At 38.5% G+C, this 22,763-nt stretch overlaps 1 protein-coding gene across 7 annotated transcripts in view; it reads left to right on the forward strand.

The window, feature by feature from the left end:
* WDR64 (WD repeat domain 64) overlaps positions 1-22,763 on the forward strand; it is a 144,553-nt gene that overhangs the window by 9,705 nt on the left and 112,085 nt on the right. For 5 of the 7 annotated variants that reach the window (XR_005362176.1, XM_038542678.1, XM_038542679.1 and 2 more), the window contains 3 exons: positions 3,934-4,064; positions 17,252-17,354; positions 20,724-20,827. Coding sequence is in view for 6 of the 7 variants with exons in the window: in XM_038542681.1 (XP_038398609.1) it covers positions 3,934-4,064; positions 17,252-17,354; positions 20,724-20,827 (338 nt within the window). In the remaining variant the exon portion in view is untranslated. Of the gene's footprint in view, positions 1-3,933; positions 4,065-17,251; positions 17,355-20,723; positions 20,828-21,904; positions 22,110-22,291; positions 22,374-22,763 lie in introns of those variants that run through there. The other 2 variants (XM_038542680.1, XM_038542677.1) reach the window with 2 other exon arrangements.

Genomic DNA, 22,763 nt, shown 5'->3' on the forward strand with positions numbered 1-22,763 from the left:
ACTTAATTTTCAATCTACTCAATCCGACTTCTCTCATCACTTTGCTGAAAATGTTCCTACTGAGGTATCCCAGCACCTAATATGGCTGCCAGATTCAATCAATTGTTTTTATTTTCGGGCTTTCTTGGCTCTTTCACTGCATTAGGAGCTCACTCCTCTGCTTCCAGAAACTGTCTCCTCTGTGTCTCTCATCACACCCCTCTCTTCTTATTTTTCCCTTTTCTCATTCTTTGTCTCTTTTATTTTTTGAGCTTTACCCGTGTTCTCTCTCAGTCGCACAGATGCCATCCACCTAGTCTCCTAAGCTGAATATCTTGCTATAATCTGTATTTCTTGGACTCTTATTCTTGGGTTATTACAACCGCCTTTTGATATAATCATCTTCTTGCCAAGGTTTTTTCCTTAAAAAGTTATTTTTAACTGTCACATTCCCGGCTTATTAACTCAGCTGTAAAGTTCACATATGTGACCTTGCCAATTGGGACTCTTCCCAGCCATGCCTCAATCTACCTTTCCAGCCTCAGCTGTTGGAACTTCCCTCCGTGAACTTTCTGTTCTAATATGAACTTTTCAGCATTCCCAAGCACCTCATACTGGTAATGACTCTAATATTGCATGTGTCGTTCTCCCAATGTAGAGTGCCTTTCCTCCCCTTTTTTGTCTCTGTAAACTTTGCTTATCTTTTAAGACCCAAATCAAATGTCATCTTGTAAAAACTTTCCCCAGATGAAGCCATCCTTAACACTGTGAATGCTCTTTCTTGCCATCTGGAAGATTTCCCTTGACCTGCTGAAATCGATGTATATGTGTCTCTTCCTGCCCACAGCACTTGAACTACAAATGCTTTGAAGGTTTTGTAACCCTAGGGCTAGCTCAGTCCAGAAGTGCTCCTTAAGTATGTACTAAGCAGGCACGCCTGAGTAGCTCAGTCAGTTAAGCATCAGGCACTTGATCTCAGCTCAGGTCTTAATCTCGGGGTCATGAATTCAAGCTGGGCATGGAGCCTACTTAAGAAAAAAAAAAAGTGTGCTAAACCAACAAGCTAATCTTGCTTTCGCTTAGACCTTGTCGTCACAAAGTCACATTGAAAAACTTCCTTTCTCTATAGTTCATATGTTATGGTAAATATATATTTTCATATATATTTTATAGATATATATGTGATGTTTATTTTATAGAATATTGTACTATAATATACTACAGCATGATGTATAGTAGCATAATGTATAGTAGACATACAAAATACTATGTATTATATAAGTGTGTGTGTGTATATATGTATATAGTATAGATTCCTTAAAAACTAATTAATGCTAAATTCCCTTCTATGACAAAGGGACTGATTTGAAAGATTGGGAGGGAGAAATTTAATCTTAACTTTATCAGACTGTAAATACTGGCATACATTCATATTCATTCATAAATACTGGAAAATAGGACCTACTCACTATCGGCAAGAAGCTAAGAACTAGAGAGAATGATTTTTTAATATATTTTTATATAAATTTAATTTGCCAACGTATAACACCCAGTGTTCATCGCATCACATACCTTCTTTAATGCCCATCACAGGTTACCCCATCCCCTCACCACCACCTCCCCTTCTGAACCCTTTGTTCATTTCCCAGAGTTAGGAGACTCTCATGGATTTTCCCATTCAGTTTCCTTCCTTTCCCTTATGGTCTCTTTTACTATTTCTTGAGAGTATGTTTTTAATGTAACAGTGTCTAGCTCAAAAATTATGTCAAGGAATTGATCCAAGAATCCATCTGTGCAGTATTGTTCTTTAATCTTCTTGTCAATGACCTGATTGAATTAAAATCACCCCAGGAAAGAAAAGTTTCATCATCCTCATCTAGCCGCATTTACAATGAGACACATTTACATAAAGATACATTATACCCACAATGGTGTGAATTTAAAGCAGATAATCTATTTGGAATTTTTAGTTTAATATGACCAGCATGGATTGCTTTATTTTCCCCAACAATAATGGTTCTTCCTCAGTTGCCCCTGTTTGGGTAATAGCACCAAAATCTGCTGAGTTTTAAAACCAGAAACCTGAGTGTCATTCCAGAACAGGATTTCTCAACTTTGTTTCTACTGACATTTGGGGCTGGATGATTCTTTGTTCTGTGTATGTGAATGTGGGGTGGGGCAGGAGGTATACTGTCCATCATTGGATGGTTTTCAGCCTGGCCTCTACTAGATGCTGTAGCACTCCCATCCCCAATTTTAACAAACAAAATCGTCTGTAGACGATATTGCCAATGTCCTTGTGGGAGACAGAGGGCAAACCCCTTCTTAGATGAGAACCACCACTCTGGGTTCCTGCCTGTCCTTCACTCACCACTCCTGCCCTCAACAGTATCCAATCCATTACAATTCTTTGCCATTCCACTTCCAACTATATCTTGCCATCTCCAGGGCTACTTCTCAGTGACTATATATATCATCCAATTGAGGAAATTTTCAAGAGCAATAGGGGTTGTTATTAATAACTAAGTTGAGACAATCAGCATAAATGAGACTTTCCATGACAGTCCAAGATATGCAATCGACTGCTGCATTGCTCTGTCTGCCAAGCCTCCACTATATAAAACCCAAACTAATGCACTAGCCTTTCTGGCTTTATCGCTGTCACTGTTACCTCCTCACAGTAGCCAGTTTGCCTTGAAGAAAGTTTAAGGCAGTACCTTACCAGGATGCTTACCATCATGCTTAAAGTAAAATACAAACTGCTGACTCCAGCTTGACCTTCCTTCTTGATAAATCTCACCCGAAAATGCTTTCCCTGTCCTCACTATACTCAGTACTTACTGACCTTCTCAGAACATGCCAAACTCTGTCCAGTCTTAGAGTCTTTGTGTTTGTTGGCCTCTGCCTAAAATGCTCTTGTCTAGCTTTACACATGGCTGAATCCTTTTTGCTTATCGGGTCTCAGCTTAATTTTTTTACCCATGTACTTAGAGAGGCCTCCCTGAGGTCCACTGACAGATAATCCTATCACAACACCCTATTGGTTTCCTTCCTAGTACTTAGCTCACTGTATACCTAATAATGTTTACTTTGCTACTAATGGACACACATACAGTAGAGCCTGTAGAACACACTAATCTTAAGTGTATAGCACAATAAATGTGGACATCGTAAACATACCTGTAGCTACCAGGCAGATCAAAAGATTATTCCTAGCATCCCAAGAGTCCCGTCATCTCTTCTCACCTTATACAGATAACCACTCATCTAATGTCTAGCTGTAGTAAATAGTCTTGCTTGTCACAATCAGTAAATATTCTGTTTGTTTACTTGTTGATTTTATGTTTCTCCTATTAGAGCATCAACTCCCAAGAAGAGAACCTGTTTATTTAGTTCTAAGCCCAGTGTCTAGCTCAGTTCTTACACATAACAAGTTTGCAATGCATTTTTGTGTCTAACTCCTTCTTGTCTTTAGACTCAATAGTAGCTCCCAAGTGAATCACCAAATTTGGCAAAATTGATATTCAAACATGGTGTGTGTGTGTGTGTGTGTGTGTGTGTGTGTGTGTTTTCACATGGTGTCAAAGAACGGATCAAGAATTGCTCTTTACTCCCGTCCCCCCTCCACCCTAAGATGAGTTCTAGCAGACACTCCTGATTGGTAAAACTTTTCACAATAGGAAAGAAGCAATCCACTTTCTTATCTTTGTACTCATGAACAAAACTCCTAAAATAGTTGAAACATAAGCTTTGGACCAAAGCAAAATATTTTCTTCTAAGTAATATTTTAGTCAAGGGCCGAGTTATGTTTGTAATGTAATCTTAAAATGCAGCACAATCTAGTTTTAATAGGTTGAAATGATTAAATAGATTAGAAGAGAGGAAAAGGAGCTGAGCAAACAATACAGTCCTTGGAATTTGGTAACAATGTTCTTGTACTTTGTTATGATGCAGATGCAATCGATTATGACAAGTTTTATGCGGCTGTGCAGGAGCTCTTTGGTCCAGAAGTGAAGAATCAAGATGCGAAAAGCTTTTATAGGAAGCTCTGCAACAACCCCGATGCATCTATAGACTGGTGTGAGGTAGTCACTTTTCATGTTTATCACAAGAAATCCAGGTATTATTTCTCCTTGGTCAGAATAAATAATTTAATCAAAGTGTGATTCTCACAGTGAGTATATTATACATATGAATGCCATAAAGACATGGCCACCGCTCCTGAGAATAAGACAGACAGAGATTTAGCTATATTATTAGTGGGTAATTCTTAAATACTTTTAGACTGAGATGCTAAATGGAAGAACTATACATGCCATTAACAACAACTAAGTTGTTAATTGTCTTCATTGCATTATCAATGACATATTCTTTTTCAATAGTTTCAATATGTAGAAATATCATATAAAAGAAGAAAAAGACTATCATTGACCACTTCTTACATTTTCTGAGTCACTTCCTTGTCCGTGTAGCTTTGTCTCTCTTCCACCAACTTCTGTTCTTCTTGGATGAACATATAGATATGCAGTTTGATTAAGTGATCTATGGGCTATGGAAAAGGAGAAAGAAATGCCTCTGATCTTTGTTGAACTCACAGAAGACTATCTAGGTTTGTTTATAAACCAGATTCTTCCTATTCTAAAAGGATTTGAAGTAACTTACATTTTAAGAAAATGTTTATAAAAATTTCATACATGCATGCAAAGCAATTGAAGTAATAATAAAAATTATCAGGCTCTTTTTCAAAAATCAGTAGATATAGGGGCATCTAGGTGGCTCAGACAGTTAAATATCTGACTCTTGATTTTGGCACAGGTCATGATCCTCAGGGTTGTCAGATCAAACCGTGCATCGGGCTCCTGATTAAGATTCTCTCTGCCTCTCCGCTTCTCAAAAAAAAAAAAAAAAAAAAAAAAATTCACTAGCTATAGTAGACAAAAGGAAAAGCAAAGATTTAAAGGATTTGACTATCACTTTTACAAAGATATGTATAGTTCTATTTATACATATGTAGATGTGATAAATAGAACTTGAACCCAAGATATAAGAAAGACCTATCTTTCTCAATTATATATAGGGCCATGACAAAACAGTGCATGTATAAAGCTAAAAAGGACATTTCAATAAATTCCAATATAATCAAATTAGAAATCAATAATAAAAGACAGCCCAAATTGCTAAGAACTGACCAAATAAAAAAAAATAATCAACTAATTTTGGGAAAAAGACTGCAAACAAAAAGCCTATTAAGCCTTTAAAGAATACATAATTCCCTCAATATATACATTTTCATACAACTTAAGAAAAACTGAAAAGCTATCCAACTCATTTCATGAAGCTGAAACATGAACTGAACAAAGATAAAATGTCAGGGAACTATAGGCCAATATTATTTATGACTATAGATGCTGAAATCCTAAGTAACATTTTAACAAATCAAATCCAGCAGTGCATTAAAAAAATCACTTTTGAGTAGAACTTAACCCCAGAAAGGTAAGGGCAATTTAATATTAGGAAGTCTAGTAATGTATTTCATTCAACATGTTAGAGGAGAAAAAATAATATGATAATCTTAATTAGAAGTTAGCAGACTAAAGCTCATGGACCAAACTCTATAGCCACATGTTTTTGTTGTTGTTGTTTTTTTTTTTTTTTTTTTTTTATTTATTTATGATAGTCACACAGAGAGAGAGAGAGAGGCAGAGACATAGGCAGATCGAGAAGCAGGCTCCATGCACCGGGAGCCCGACATGGGATTCGATCCCGGGTCTCCAGGATCGCGCCCCGGGCCAAAGGCAGGCGCTAAACCGCTGCGCCACCCAGGGATCCCAGCCACTTGTTTTGTGAACAAGGTTTATTGAGACACAGAACATTCACCCGTCTGTATACTGTCTGTGGCTGTGTCTCTGCTACATGTACAGAACTGAATATTGTGACAGAGACTGAATGGTCTGCAAGCTGACAATATTTACTACCTGGCCCTTTTCAGGAAAAGTTTGCTGACTCTTGATTTTAAACAAACACAGAAATAAAAAAGGTATTTGATAGAAATCAAATTCCTGTAGCCATTCTTCTTTTCAAAAAGAAAAAAAAAAAATCTTAGAGTAGGAATGACGGATAATTCCCTGAACTTGGTAAAGGATTGTGTTCATTTTCTGTAGCTACTGTAAAAAATTACCACAAATTTAGCAACTTTTTCCTCAACTTTATTGACATACAACATTGTGTAAGTTTAAGGTGTACAATGTATTAATTTGTATATTCATATATGTCAAAATGGCCATCTCCATAGGATTAGCTGATGCCTCCATCATGTCACATAATTACCCTTTTATTTTTGTGGGAAGAATATTAAAGACTTACTCTGTTAGTAACTTTGAAGTATATCATGCAGCATTCTTAACTATAATTGCCATGCTGTATATCAGATCCCCGAACACATTCATCTTATAATTGGAAGTTTGGACCCTTTGAAGCACATGTCCCTTTTCCCCTGATAACCACCATTCTAGTCTGTTTTTCTGGGTTCAGCTTCTTTTGATTCTGCATATAAGTGATAGTATGCCTTTCTGTGTCTGATTTATTTCACTTAGCCTAATGCCCTCAAAATCTACCCATACTGTTGCAAATGGCAAGATTTCTTTCTCTCTAAACTTAACAACTTGAAGAAACACATTTATTATCTCACTGTTTCTATGGATCAGGATTCTGAGCACAGTTTAACTGGGTCCTCTGTTCAAGGTCTCATAATGCTGCAGTCAAGATATTCTCATTTGGAGACCTGACTTATGAAGAATCTCCTTCCAGGCTCATTTTTCATTGAGAGAATGCATTTCCTTGTTGTATGACCAAGGGACTCAGCTTCTTATTGTCTAGAAGCTGGAGACTAGAAAATGCCCTCATATCTCCCAGGCTCTCTGCAGTTCTTTGCCATATGACCCAATACATAGACAGTTCACAGCTTTGCTTTTTCAACACTGGCTGGAGAATCTCTTTCTCCACAGTCCCTGAAAACAGTCTTCTATAATGTAACATAATCATGGGAGAAATAATGCAGCACATTTGCCTTATTCATTTGGTTAGAAGTAAGTTACAGGTTCTAGACATACTCAAGGGACGAGGGTTCTGCAAAGGTGTGACTCACTGTGTGCGAAGGGAGGAGAGTTATAAGACAAAATCTGTCCAGCCTTAAAGTCTGTGTTTGTTGGCCTCCACCTAAAATGCTCTTGTCTAGCTTTACACATGGCTGAATCCTTTTTGCTTATCGGGTCTCAGCTTAATTATTTTACTCATGTATTTACAGAAGCTTCCCTGAGGTCCACTGACAGATAATCCTATCACAATGCCCTATTGGTTTCCTTCCTAGTACTTAGCTCACTGTATACCTTACTCACTATAGAGACTTTTAGAAACCTATTTAACCAAGGTCATGTTCAATGGTAAAATACTAGAAACACTCTCATTAAAGTTAAGAACAAGAAAAGGATGCCTATTATCTTCACTACTCCTCAACACTTTACTGGAAATTGTAAGTAATGCAAAGACAAAAACAAAAAGGAAGTGATATGTAATAAAGTGTAATAAAAAATGTAAAAAATAGTAACTAAAAATGCAAATTTCATTATTTGTAAATGATGTAGTTTTTTGCCAAGAATATACAAGAGAATCACATAGCAAACTATCAGAACTGAGTTCAAGAGAATTCAAAGAAGATAAATCTGTCAGATTCAATACCTTTCACAAACATAAGCAAGAACTCTCTCCTGGACGTATGCACATAAAACTATCAGGGAACAACAACAACAAAGTTTTCATTCACGAGAACAAATAACAGAAAATGCCATGAGATAAAATTATTAAGGAATGTATAAGACTATGACACTTTACTGAAGGAGTAAGAGAAGATCTGGAAAGTAATTAAGGGATTCAATTTGCAAAAATATCAACTGTGTCCCCAGTAATTGTTAATATTTATAAATTTAATAGAATTCCAATAAAACAGATCTTTGGAGTTAATGCCCCAACACACCACAAATTGAATTTTAATACATCCCATGTCAATTTAATAATTCTTTTTTTTGAGAGAGAGAGAGGTGGGAGGGGCAGAGGGAGAAAGAATTTTAAGCAGGTTCCATGCCCAGCACAGAGCCTGAGGAAGGGCTCGATCTCACAACCCTGAGGATCATGACCTGAGCTGAAATCAAGAATCAGAGCTTAAATGACTGGGCCACCCAGGTGCCCCTCAAATTAATAATTCTTATAAATATTTTAGGTTGCTTATAGAAATTGAAAAACATTCTCACAAACTTCTGGTAAGTACTAACAAGCCCTAGATACCTGTAGATTAGCATGAAGATTCTACTGTGGAGCATATTTTTAAAGCTTGTTCTTTTTTGCAAGAAATGAAAAGTAAAAGTATGATTTTCTCTTAGATATTTACTTGATTATGATGTCAAAAGTGAAAATACGAAAGCACCGTATATAAATACGCATACAATCTAAGCAGAAGTGTAAAGGGATTACCAGAGAACAGGGTTCATGTATGAAAGACAATGAATCATGATTCTCAGGTATATGTCCTTTTCTTTCTTTCTCTCCCTCTCTCCTTTCCTTCTTTTCTTTTTCTTTCTTTTTAGAGCCCGCTGTGCCCATGGAAGTGTTTTAGCAGAGCTTGCCCTATAAATATTTTAGCCTTATATTCAATGGTCAACTTTCCAATATGCCTTGGGTTTTCAGCTAGAGATTTCTGAGATTTGCAGTGTGGTTCTATAGAGTGGTGACCTGTTTTTCTGGAACTATCCTGAGTTAATGTTTGTGTTGCAAAAATTACAGTGAATGTTAGTCATCTTGTCAGAATACACTACACAGAACTTCAAAGGAACTGATGGAGCTTACCAAAAAAGTAGACCACCTGAGCAAAGGTTGGACCAGAATCTGGATATGCCCCCTCCTTCAATGGTGCAGGTAAAACCAGACAGCTGGATTAATAAAACAAAGAATGACTGAGAAATATCGAATTTATTCTTAGTGAAGGTACAACACAAAATCTCACAGAAAATGTCAAAATAGACATAAAAGGAATTCCTTCTGATTAGCAAAGATAGATTTTTGCTGACAAACAACTGAAAGATGGACAGACCACATTCCATAGAAAGAGTTCAACTTTGTTCTTTGGGAACAATTCCAGACAGTATAAGAGGACATTTGACATTGTTCTTCAAGAGCACAAACATAAGAGAAAAGAATTTAACACAGAGTGGCTAAATATCAGAAGATCAAAGGAAATGATACAATTAGCCACCATGATCAAAAGTGTTCATTGTGAAGAAAGTGTTGTCAAATTCTTTACAAAGAGTTCTACGGATAAGTCAAATGTGCAAAATCCCCCTGTTTATTTGAGCAAAAGTATAAATAGAGGCCCATATATCAAATATATAAATATTTTTATATTTTATATATAAATTCAGCTAACTGTTAAATCAAATATGTTCTATCCTCCAATTTTGACAAATATGCCCTAATAAGGCCCTGGAAGTCCAAGTTAGAATTTAAAATCTCACACCTTGCAGTTCATACTAAAACATAGAGACAGAGGAAGAGCTAGCCCTGGAACACCTTCTTCTTTTTGTACTAATGGTCTCATCCCACATCATGGGGGACCATGCGTGCAGACAGCAGACACCCCAGCCCATGTGTCTAAACTCTTTCACCATCAACACCCTGCCTTGGACACCCCTCAATCCTAGAGGTGCACCTGGTTTGTGGTGTGTGGCTCACCCCCATGAGGATGTATCTGGATGAGAGGCTTCATGGAACTGGAGGGGAGCCTGGAGTCCTTTAGGCAGGGGATTCTGGGACCCCAGGAATCTAGAATGTGGCTTAAAAGCATGGGCATGAACTCCTGGTGGACAATGATCCCTTAACCTCCTGAACTAGAGTGGGACCATGGAAAGACCTAGAGTGGGACCCTGTAAACCTGAGCTGACCAACAGTAGACACTAGCCACAAGTGCTAGTTACACTGAAATTAAATTAGCAGTTCAACTCCTTGACTTAAACTGAACTACATTTCAAAGGTTCAATATCCAGTGAGGCTAGTGACTATCATATTGGATAGGACAGATGATAGAAGAGTCTCATTAAAAAAAAAAAAGAAGAAGATTCTCATCATTGCAGACAGTTCAACTGGACAGAGCTGCTCTACAAGCATAGGTCCCAGGGCATGGACCTAAAAGTGAGTCTGCAAGGGCAAAGGTGCTTTTTGTCTTTTTTAATTCACTGATTTAATAAAATAGAACACAAATCTATCTTTCTATATATCTGATTCAAGAAAATGGAATAAAATATATACATATATGTATTCTATTATATATATAATGTATATATCAACAAAATCCCATAACCCCCCCAAAGATGAGAAGAGTTTAAGAAATCAAATGAAAGAGAAAAATCAGTAATTTTGTAGGGATACAGAAATGGCTGTCTTTTTTCTACATTTTGTAAGTAAACAAAATGAACATTTTTTTCAAGGATCTGGGCTCAATCACACTGTGTAAATCCTTTGAATACTGTTCCATCTCATCTACTGATAACTTGAATTCTGTGTCACTAAACTTGGAGTAGCCACAATTTTGAGAATCACATATCCTCACTGTTCTCAGTTTTTTAATGAATATTTCTCACATGCTCAACTGTTCATGTGCTTGAATTTCTAACATAATATTTTTGGGTCACTAAAAATATGAAAATGCATGTATAACAAATGATTCATGTCAACATCAAATAATTTTTGATTTTCATGAAATACAGAAGTCTGTTGATATTCTATTACACCCTTGGATTCAGAAAACAAATGCCCTAAAAATGTCCCATGGCACCAACAAATGAGACGCAGCACTCTGGTAAATCCGCTTACCTGGAGTTTCACGATGTTAACTGAGAATTTGGCCTCTGTGTATTTTATAGGGTTCCCTGTTTTGAAGAGAGAGAATTATATTACAAATGTTTTCTTGCTGATAAACAGAACACTTCTTTGTCTTTGAAATAAATGGATGAAGCAATGAGTGAAGTAGATCCAGATTGTTTCATTGTGTGAGTGAGGAAATAGAGCCCTGTATCTTTCCCATCTCTACCCCCTCTTTCTCCTTCTCCTTCTCTTTCCAGTTAGAACACCATAATTATCTTACATTTATTTTTTTCAGACGTGTCCTTTCTATTTTCTCATTTAATCTCTGTAACAACCCTCCCCCCCCATGTAGATTGTGGCGGACAATGTTTTACAGTAATATAGATGAAGGACATGAAACACAGAAAGGTTCATGGACTTACCGAAAGCCGTAGAGAGAATTGGTTTTGGTCCTAGAGCTGAGACTTACTCCTCTCTGCAGTATTTCCATATGACATTATTCTATCACATTACTTGGGCTTCTCATAAATTACACACAAATTTAACAGAAACACTGGTGAGCAGCCTCTGCACACTGTATGTACATGAAGAACAATGAGGTTTGAGAAAATATTGCAGGAAGCTTCTCCTTCTCTGTTCCATCACTTCCCTCACAAACTATCTGTGCCAATGCTCCTAAGAGGCATTTCTATTCCAAGCTGTATGACCTAAACTTTTCGGGCTTCAGATCCATCATCTGTGAAGTGGAGATTCAGTGCTGGGAGACTAACTTTGTTTCAGTACGGATTACCATTTTTTCAATCAGTCAGTGTTAATCTTGTCAGGTAATAAGAACTATGTTTATTCTTTTAAAGTCAGACACAAATGTACAAAATTGATTCCTTTTTTTTTAAGGCTTTTATTTATTTGAGAGAGAGCACAAGTGGGGCAAGGGGAGCAGCAGAGGGAGAGTGAGAAGCAGACTCCTCAATGAGCAGGGAGCTCCACTCCCAGGATACCAGGATCATGCCAAAGGCAGACACTCAACCGGCTGAGCCACCCAGGCAGCCCAAAACAGATTCTGAATATAAATCTTTTGTTGTAGCAATGCCACAAAAGGTGCACTTTTTTTTCTAGGTTTCAGATGCAAATGGACTTGGAAAAATGGACGTTTATAGAATAATGAAACCTTATAACTTAACTAAAACATCACTTAGACCTGCCTTTTTAATCTATAAGGAGAAAAATTAGATGTAAAGAGATCCAAGGGAATGTAATGATATTAAATTTATAAAACTAGTCAGTGGGAATCCTGATGTAGATACAACCCACTTGCCTACAATACAATGTTACTCTATGTTTCCAGAGGCAATTCACAAACACATTTTTTTTTCTAGGAGCATACTCGAACTAATTTTAAAAAGAGGCATGCACCACCCCATGGGATGCCTTTAACTGTGTTCTCTCCATAGTGAATTTAAAGTGAATTATTATAAATCTAAAACTGTATCTGCTAACTTCAAAAATATATTTAAAATGTTCCAGGGTAGGTTAAAAAATAGGTTGAATACAGGTTTTTATTTTCTTCTTTCTGCTTTTTCTTTTCCTCAAATGTTCTACATGTTCCTTATGTAATTAGGGGGAAAAAGTGTAGTTAAATAAATGAATCACTTAAAGCATGGAGCAAGTCCTTTAAATAACATAGTTAAAAGAAAATTAATATCTAATGCACTATTGATACTAGTTACAAAGTACTCCAGGCATGTCACATGCACAATTACTTCCCTGAAATTTAAATGATTGAAAGAGAAATTTGAGATCCTTGAAGCTATAGTTCATCTTAGGAAAGATGTTTTGTGCTCTTTAAAAATATTGCTTAATTGAAACATTTCCTTTTAACATGTAAAGCTTTAGCTGTCTTTTCTGAAGGAGTTTATCTGGTTAAAGGCTCTTAAATCTCTCCTCAAGAAAGTGTAGTTTTTAGCATCCTTTGGAAATTATTTATGGTAAACATTGGAATATTGTGTTATTGTAAGTAAGAATAGTAAAAATTTGTCATTTCCATAAGAACAGATGTCCTACAGGATGGCAGGTACCTATAGATGTGACTATATATCGCATGTAGGACAGACTGCATGAACAATGCCTTGCTGTCTGGGCAGGGAGCAGAGGTGCCTGGTGGACAGCTTTGAACTAGCAAAGAAGACACACCTGAGCACTGTTTTCTGTACTGTCTCTTGTTAAATCAGGAATTGTATTTACTCAAATATTGACATCGGTTGAGTTCCAACTTGGTACTTCATGCCATCTAGGTACATTCTAATCTTCCTAATTACTAAGTAATCTAATCATGATTTCCTCATTTGATTCTGACACTAAGGCATAAGGTTGGGGTAATTATTTCTTACAGAGGGGAAAACTCAGGAGCAGAGAAATTAAGGAATGTGCCTGAGGTCATGTGACTAGTAGGTATGAAACCTGGCTTTGGACCTAAGTGCTAGTCTGAAGCACCAATATGGCTTCTCAAAGAACATCCTCTCATATCCATGACCAGACATTTAACAGACATGCTGTCACACTCACTGTAAGAATATTCCAAAATTGCAAGTTGAGTCAAATAGCTGCCTGTAAACTGCTTTTAAAATATAGGTGTCCTAGACATATAGAACATTATTTCAAATTTTGTGACAACACATATGGTGTGTAGTTCTCACACCCCTGAAAAACAATGAAATTTATTAAGACAGAAATAATCATCATTAACATCATCATTTCACATTATTATCTAAAATTTATTATCTCACACTATTGTCTGGAGTTAAATCAGTTGCTAGCATTTGGCATGTTTTGTGTTGTATTTTGCACAAGTGATGTAAATCATATTGTACTGCATTTTGAAAATGAGAGCAGAACTCTAGATTCCCATGCCCTAGTTATTCAATCACACGCTAATTTAGGTACTGCTACAAAGGGATTTTGCTGATGCAATTAATGTTACTAATAAACTGAATTAAAATAGGGGGATTATCCTGGATTATCTGCATGGGCCCAGTGTAATATTTGAAGGGCCATTGCTGGTGCGAGACAGAGGGCCCAAAGAGACGCCTCTGGGTGCTAAGTGCAGCCCCAGTGCATAGCCAGCAAGGAAAAGGGGATCTCAGGCCAACGACCTGAATGACCTTAGAACAGATTCTTCCCCAAGTCTCAATAAAAAACATGTCTCTGCTGACATCTGGATTTTAGCTCATCAAGACCCATGTTGGCTTTCTATGGAACTGTGAACTAAGAAATGGGTAGTGTTTTAAGTCACTATGTTTTCGGTTCTCTGTTTTGGTAGCAGTAGAGAACTAACATAGAGGGCAAAGTGTCAAGTTCAAGAAGAGTGTGTCTGCGGTTACAACCACCACAACCCAAAATGTAGCTATAAGAGGAATTCAAATTCCACGACAGTGGGACAAGTTACAACACTTGGAACATGAAGCTGGAGACAGAAAAGCAAGAAAAGGACTAAGGATTATTTTCCATAATTGCCTCTGGGAGGCTTGTTGTATTTTTGTCTTTAAGATGCACAAAAAAAAATTTTAAGTAGGTTTTGCGCCCAACATGGGGCTTGAACTCACAACCCCAAGATCAAGAATCACATGCTGCAGCGACTGAGCCAGCCAGGATGTGCAAGATATGAACATCCCGGAAGCAAGTAAGAAGAAAGCAGAGATAGATGAGATATTGAGGGGAAAGGTGACAAGCTCTGAGGATAGCATGAAGGGGATGGGACAGAGAGCAGATGGAGATTAGGAAAAGAGAAACACATCTTCCTCTGAAAGGGATAGAAGGAAGAAAGGGTGTGTCCAAATCCAGGTTGGTTTTGTAAATAGAGTGGCAAAAAAATGCCAAGGAAGCTCTCATCTGTGGCTTGCACTCTCATCTGAAGTGGAAAGTGAGGTAAGTTGTGAGAGGGACAAGGAGGTGGGCACACATGTAGGATAGGAATGCAGAGATTCAATACTATTGCTGTGCACCATGATCGAGATCACCCAGGGAAGCATGGGTGATGGCTGGGGCTACCGAAGCCCTAGAAGGATGGAGCACCTGAGTGATTGAGGAGCTCCTCCAATGGGCAATTTCCTCTGAGGCTTATCAGCCACAGCAGCATGGGTGCAAGCCACACAAGCGGTTGTGTTACCCTGCACTGGGGGTTCTTGCCAAGCCAGGGCAAAGTGGCGGGAAAGGAAGGAGCGTTGTATGGATATATGAGTGAGTGGCACATCACGATTCTAAACTGGGTAAGAAAGGAAGCGCAGGCCACAAGGACCTGATGGGTTAGGAGGGCAAGGCGCTGCGTTTCCCTCCTAGTTCTAGTTGGCTGGGGAAGTCATGTAAACTCTTCCCAGTAACCCTTTCCCACACTATCCATTTATTGCAGTGCCCACCTGACTAGTGTTTTTTATGAAAAGAACTAGTTCCAACCCTAAGTGGACTGACAGTTTTAAAGTACTATCCTCCAGAGAGGTCAATTTTCTCATGAGTAGTTGTGGTCTTGATATAATTTATTATTTCTATGCGGCCTTAATCTAGGCTTTCTAATGGTAGTGTTAGCTAATATTTGTCTTAAACAATTATTATGTCCGAAACACAGTGCAAAATGCTTTACACACATCACCTCATTTAGACATCAGTTAAAAAAAAAAGAAGTTTGTCCTTTTCTTCTACTAATGAGGAAACTGAGACGTAAAGAGGTGAAAGTGTTTATCCAAGTTCTGAATGCCAGGTAGTTATAGAGACTGAACTCAAAACACTGAGCTGTCTGATTCCACAGCATATGCTCTTTGCCAGAGGCCATATCATGGGTTCAAATGACACAGTGCTAAGGTGCAGACTAGGGGTGCCAGGTGGCTTAGTTGGTTTAGCGTCCAACTCTTGATCTCAATTCAGGTCTTGATCTCAGAATCATGAATTTGAGCCTCATGTTGGGCTCCACAGAGCCTACTTTAAAAATAAATAAATAAATAAGTTGCAGACCAATACATGACTGTTAACTGGATATTACACCAATCAGTGAGGATGAGGAAACAACAGTGATACAAGATTCCTGTCCATTCCAACATGGGTCTACTGAAAGCACTCTTCTCCTTTCTCAATCCTTCCCAGGGCACCAGATGCTAAATCCACAGGTTTTGTATGCACGGAAAATGAGAGGTGATTTCTGAAAAGATAAAAAATTATTTGAGCTCTTATTAGAGAGTGATTTTGCTGATGGGAAGAGAGAATGTCTAGATGATCTTGAACTTCTCACAATGAAATCTAATTATAGGAAATGATAAAAGTTTTCACTGTGTGTTAGGAGATCTGGATGTGGGGAAGGTAAAGGAGGAAGTAGCACCATTTGTGAAGCAGCTGATGAAAGGAAATGTTAACCTAAGATGCTAAACTAGCATCAAAATAAACAAATATTTATAGCTGGTTTTTATTACTTTCAATAGACTTAGTCTCCAGATTTTTTTATACTGAAAGTGTGGTCCCTGTGGAACTTGTTAGAAATGCAGACATTCAGGCCCCATCCCAGACCAATTAAATCAGAATCTGCACTTTAAAAGGGTCCCCCCCCGCAAAAAAAATAAAATAAAATAAAAGGGTCCCCAGTGGTTTATACACACATTGATGTTTCAGACATTCTCTACAGTTCATTCATTCATTCACTGACAAGCACCACTTAGTCTCAACAGTATGAGAAATAATTGTGTCATTAATTTATGAGAATTTTGTTTCTGCATATTTGTAAGACAATTGAAGAACAGCTACCTTATTCTTCAAATTCCTTGGAATTACAGAATTTGACTATTTATTCACATAGAATACTTTTCCTTCTTGGGATTCCTTCATAATAATTTATTTTCATGCCATGCCTTCAGAGTAGGATTTGGAATTGTTAAATAGAGAAACTGCACTATCTCTTAAATGCCCAAACTCTCCTTAGTAGGGATGAAAAAAACTTGCCCAGGAAGATTTATGGAAAATGGGTAGGACAGGTCATTTGAGAGTCACCAAATTCAATGTCAAGATTGTCAGTGGGGAGCCTGTCTGATGAAGGCTGATTTGATTTCCAAACAAATGTTAGCTCCTAAAAGAACTATCAGTGTAAGCAAAGACACTAGGCTGGTACACCGATTCATCCATCAGAAAGAAGGATCAGCAGCTGTGCAGAAATTATGCACTATCAGCATGTGATGTGTTAAACATAATTAACTGCCTTCTCTTGCCACGGGCAATCCCCTGGCATTTAGAAAGCTACGTATTGACCATTCATCCAAATTAAATTTAAATTTTAAATTCAACCAACAGCCTACCTGGAGATATTGTACATGTTTATGTGTGTTGTTTGGCATTTTAGATCTTTGGATACTTCTCCTCGGAAGAAGATTCTCTTGCTTCCCAGATGGATGAAGAAAATTTGGTTTTCCTTGTTTCTAGAAAACAGCGAGTTGTAATTTCAGGTGATATTTTTTATTTCCTTTCCAAATTAATATGGGTTTTAATATTTTCTCAAAAAATTGGGAATGAAACAGAAATTATACCTGCAATTAGGTTTTTTTTTTTAAGATTTTATTTATTTATTCATGAGAGACACACAGAGAGAGGCAGAGACACAGGCAGAAGGAGAAGCAGGCTCCTTGCAAGGAGCCCAATGTGGGACTCGATCCCAGTCCCTGGGATCACTCCCTGAGCCAAAGACAGATGCTGAACCTCTGAGTCACCCAGGTGTCCCTATACCTGCAGTTGTTTGAAATATGATCATTGCTCTGAAGGACACTAATAAGGAATATGAGGAGGAGACAATTCACATTATTCTGAAAAGGTTCAGATCTGTACAGGAGTGTGGGGAGAAGAAGCTCTGTATAGGAGTGTGGGGAGAAGAAGTTGATTTGGAGATAGGAGCATGGTGTTGACATTTGAAGGAGGGCCTGGGGAAGACCACCCCAAGCAGGTGCTGGGAGACCTGGGAGGGAGGGCTGAGAGTGGGGGGTGGGGGATATAGGGTAGGGGAGCCCAAGAAGAGAGGGCAGGTGTGGGGTCAGGTGTGTGGGCTTGGGGGTGGAGGAGCAGAGAGGGCAAAAGGCCTGCACAGAAGGGAGGCATGGTCTGAGCTACACTTTAAATGTTCATTAGGGGGCGCATGGGGCTTAGGTCATGATCTCAGGATCCTGGGATGGAGCCCTGCTGAGTAGTGATCGTCACTCAGCAGACAATCTGCCTTCCCCTCTGCCCCAATCCCTGCTCGTGCCCTCTTTCACCTGCTGTCTTTCTCAGATAAATAAATAAATAACCTTCAGGAAAAAAAGATGTTCATTACAGCTTCCAAGTTGAAAATATTCCAGGGTGAGGGGGGACACAAGTAGAGAGAATGGTAGTGGCTTGGAACAGGATAGTGTCCTCAACCTTCATTAGTTTTTCATTATATTCATATTTTTTCATTATAGGAGTCACTAAGGAGTCTTTTAGACATTTTTTACCTGATTGCACCCCTCCCTCACTCCATGACATTTTAATATGTCAGATATACTATGTATCTGTTTACATAAGTTTGTGTCTCTGTGCTGTGCTTTATACACAAAAAGAACAAGACTCATTTTATTCCCCCAAGAACCAGTCTGCACTTGAGGATCATATTTTGTCTGTTGAGAATGCATGTATTAGGCTGATATCACTGGAGTATGAGATCCATCCACTTGCTTTTCCTAAGAGTGTTCAATTATAAAAACTAATTGTGCTGGAAAGAGGTCCCATGTATGTGGTTTTATCAATTCAGTACATAGGCAAAAAAAAATGGTGTCCAATATTTTTTCAAAATGCACAAATTAAAAACAAAAACAAACCCTTAATAACAGTATTAAGGTGTTTTCATTCTTTTTTTTGCAGTTTAATTGCTTTGTGCATTTATTAGCTAATATTAATGCAACAAGGAGTGAACAAAAGCTCACAAACAATCTACACAGTTTCACAAGACACATAGCAGGGAAAAAATTAACTTAAGAAGGATCAACAGTATCCTAAGGTCTTGGTGGACGTATTCCTGGGGAGGTGGACCTCTAATTTCTGGTGGAGTGGTCTCATTTCTGGAGGGGGCATGCCTGTAGGTGTCCCTTGAGCAGGGGAAAACCCAATTGGTGCACCCATGGGTGGTCTCATACCAGGTGGAGGAGCCATAATGCCTGGAGGTGGTATTGTTCACCCCACAGGAGTGGGTGGGGTCCCCTGTCCTGGTAAGTATTGAGTTGGGGCCCCAGAAATGTTGGCAGTAGCAGCAACTGCAGCAGCTGCTACAGTTCCTCTTCCCTGTGGAGTCTTTACCAGCTGGAATGGTCCCCCAGCGCCTCAGACAGGACCTGCTAACCCAGCAGGAGCCTGGGGAATTGGAACACCAGCCAAGAATGCCTGTCTCAGTTCCTTCTGGAAATCCACCACAGGGACTTGCTGCTGCTGAGATTGTCTTCGGTACAGCTGACATTCTTGGTTGCTCAGTGAGGCTGTCCTTCTATGTTTGACTTGGACTTCCACCTCTGGGACGTGCTGTTCTGTAGTCCGTCTCATGTGTAAGCAGTCCCTCAGGAGTGGAGGAGGAGGTGGAGAAACTGGTAGAGGGAATGTGAAATGGTGGGGCCTCTGGCACTTCCTAAAAATGTGAACCATGTAGTTTGCATTTGACATCGTAATTCCAATCTGTGGAGAAGGGAGTGGGAGGTACAGGCTTCCAGCTGCAGGAGGAGGAAGTGCAGAGTGTAGTCAATGATGTGTACCATTCACAGCACCACATGGTGACATGGTAACTGCACTTGTGAACACTGTACAACACGGAGTTGTTGAATCATGACGTCATCGTACACCTGAAACCAGCTCTACCCACAGGGCCCGCCATGTTGAGACCCTGAGCCTGCACCACCAACCATGAAATGCGGTGTTTTCATTCTTTTATGCCCAAAAGCCTGAGATCATATTAGGCTTTTGTTCTGTGTAAACCATGATGGTGACAGTTCAAAGAAAGGATTCCTGAGAGATGCAGAAATCTCAAAATAAAATGACAAAAAGATGTTTGGAAAGCACATTCTCTGTAAGATATGCCTTCTATTTGAATATGTGACAGGAGCATGAGTGTAATTTTCTCTGTGAATTCATGTACCATACTGAGTTGGAAAGTATCATAGATTCAGATTCGTATCTATGGGGATAATTAAGCAATGAGATGTCCATCTACAAATGAATGGATACAGAAGATGTGATATATATACACAATGGAATATTACTCAGCCATCAGAAAAGGTGAATACCTACCATTTACATCAACATGAATGAAACTGGAAGGTATTATGCTAAGCAAAATAAGTCAATCAGAGAAAAACAATTATATGGTTTCACTCATGTGGAATATAAGAAATAGCATAGAGGATCATAGCGGAAGGAAGGGAAAATGGAATGGAAATAAATCAGAGAGGGAGACAAACCATGAGAGACTCTTAACTATAGGGAACAAACAGGGTTGCTGGGGGGGAGGAGGGTGGGGGGATGGGGTACCTGGGTGATGGGCATTAAGGAGGGCACCTGATCTGATGAGCACTGGGTGTTATACACAACTGTTTAATTACTGAATTCTACATCTGAAACTAATGATGTACTATATGTTGGCTAATTGAATTTAAATTAAAAAATTTTTGCTAAAAAAAAAGCAAGAGTTGCTGGTTCTACTCTACATTTTAAGCAAAAAAGTAAAAAAGGTTGTTTTCTTACTCCTTTCTTTAAAAACAAACCTAACAAATGAGTTTTAAGATCTTTACTACTGGGAATTGAAATGAATATTATGCTGTTGACAGGTAGTAGAAGACGGGATGTGATTAAATGTATCGTCAAGATTCCTCAGTTGGATTTACTAATAACAGCTTCTCAGAAAGGATTAATAACAGTCTTTAATAGCCAGGTAATTTGAAAGCTTGGATTCCTCCCTCTTCCTTCTTTCCTTCCATCCATCCTCCCTCCCTCCCTCCGTCCTTCCTTCCTCCTTTTGTTAGTTCATTTATTTGTTCCTTCCTTTCTTCTCTTTTGCCTATGCATTATGCATATTTATCAGGTGCAACAGAAAACATAAACATATTCAGAGTTATTCCAAAAAATAAAGCCAGATGTTGCTAAAATGAGAAGATTGCTGAGCCCTGGAGCAATTTTTGAGATTTTGGTAACTGCATTTGGCAGTGTTCCTCAGGGAGTCTTTTTTTTTTAAGATTTATTTATTTGTTTTAGAGGGAGAGACAGAACATGAACGGGGGCGGGGCAGAGGGGGAGAGAGAATCTCAAGCAGACTTGGTGCTGAGCACAGAGCCAGACTCGGAGCTGGATCCCATGATCCTGAGATCAAGACCTGAGCTAAAATCAAGAGTGCCACCCAGGCACTCCTCAAGGAGTCTTACTGAGCCATGTGGCATCAGCATAATTAAAGGATGATCCTGGATAACTTCTCAGATAAAATCAGAAAAATTCACGAGCTAAGTGATTTTGTCATAATCCTAACAAGTATAGAAGGTCCCGACAACACCCTTGGACTTGTTAAAAGGCGGCTCACATTCTGGCTCCTCTATTTTACTAGCTATTCTGTTAAATAGGGAACTTAATGAGCTGGCTTACATGTTTTCACACCTCTTCACATTTATAAAATGAGGACAGCAGAACCAGTCCTCTCTCCCTCAGAGGGCTGTAGTGAAAGTAAATGACACAATGAATGTAAAAGGACTTTATCCAATTCCCATATACATGTAGGGTATTACTATTATTGTCACTTAGTTCTAAATTTGTAAGTTTTGGACTTCCACTTTCAAACTATCAGAGATTTTATCAACTATGCAGTATTTCATTATGAAAGTAAACATGAACATTTGGTGTTAAATAGCAAAACAAATAATTCCAATTATTAGTTGATTTGCAACTAGAGACAAGCTTTACAAGTAAACTAAAAAAATAATCACATGTTTAAAACTGCAACAGTAATGTTTAGCCCTTCAGGGATCAGAGTAGCTGGATCCTGTCAGAGAAGCAGGCTGCCTCAGGAGGTGTGGTGGAAGGTTCCTGGTGTGGAATGGAATGGAGCCTGGCCTCCCTGCCCAGCTTGGACACTTGCCAGCCCTGTGTGTTACTTATTCATCTCCATGCCCTGGCTCCTGTCATTCAGAACCAGAGAGCTTCTCTCCCAAGACGGTTGTGCTGTTTACGTGAGTTACTATTCACAAAGTGCTTAGTTAGCATCACTGTAAGCACTCAGGAAACATTGGCAGTTGCAATTATGGACAAATGGTGTGAAAACAAAACTGGATTGTCTCATATAAAGATGAAAACTTTCCTCCTTTTATCTCCTTGGTGCCTTATTTCCTTACCTCTATTTCCTCAAAATTAGAACTAAGATGGAATGTAAAGAAAAACACAAGAAGGAAAAGAATGATCTTCATAATGAAATGGCTCAGAATTATATAAAACAAGTGAGGTGGCATTTTCATATTTCCAGAGACATCCCGTGCATGAGCATGTGTGTACCCACACACATTCATTCACATGTGCTTCTAGGTGCACATATGCATATCACAAACACATCTGTTTTTACTAAAACCATGTAATTGGAGAGAAAAAATTGCTAGAAATTATTTGAAGATTTGATACACCAAGAATAAATGGCATTTTGAATGTTGCATGTCTTACAAATACGATGACACATTCTGTGAAAAAATAATCAGTAAGGTGGGTCACAGGAAAAATTTATTAAAAGGTAGTCATTAGTAATGCAAAATATAATATGTTAATCCATGATTTAGGCTCTGTATAAAGTAAAATAAACACAGTTAAGGATTTGCAGAGTGCTCTCTAGAGAGCTT

The sequence above is a fragment of the Canis lupus genome, chromosome 7 (genome assembly GCF_011100685.1).
Source record: "Canis lupus familiaris isolate Mischka breed German Shepherd chromosome 7, alternate assembly UU_Cfam_GSD_1.0, whole genome shotgun sequence".
NCBI classification, from domain to species: domain Eukaryota; kingdom Metazoa; phylum Chordata; class Mammalia; order Carnivora; family Canidae; genus Canis; species Canis lupus.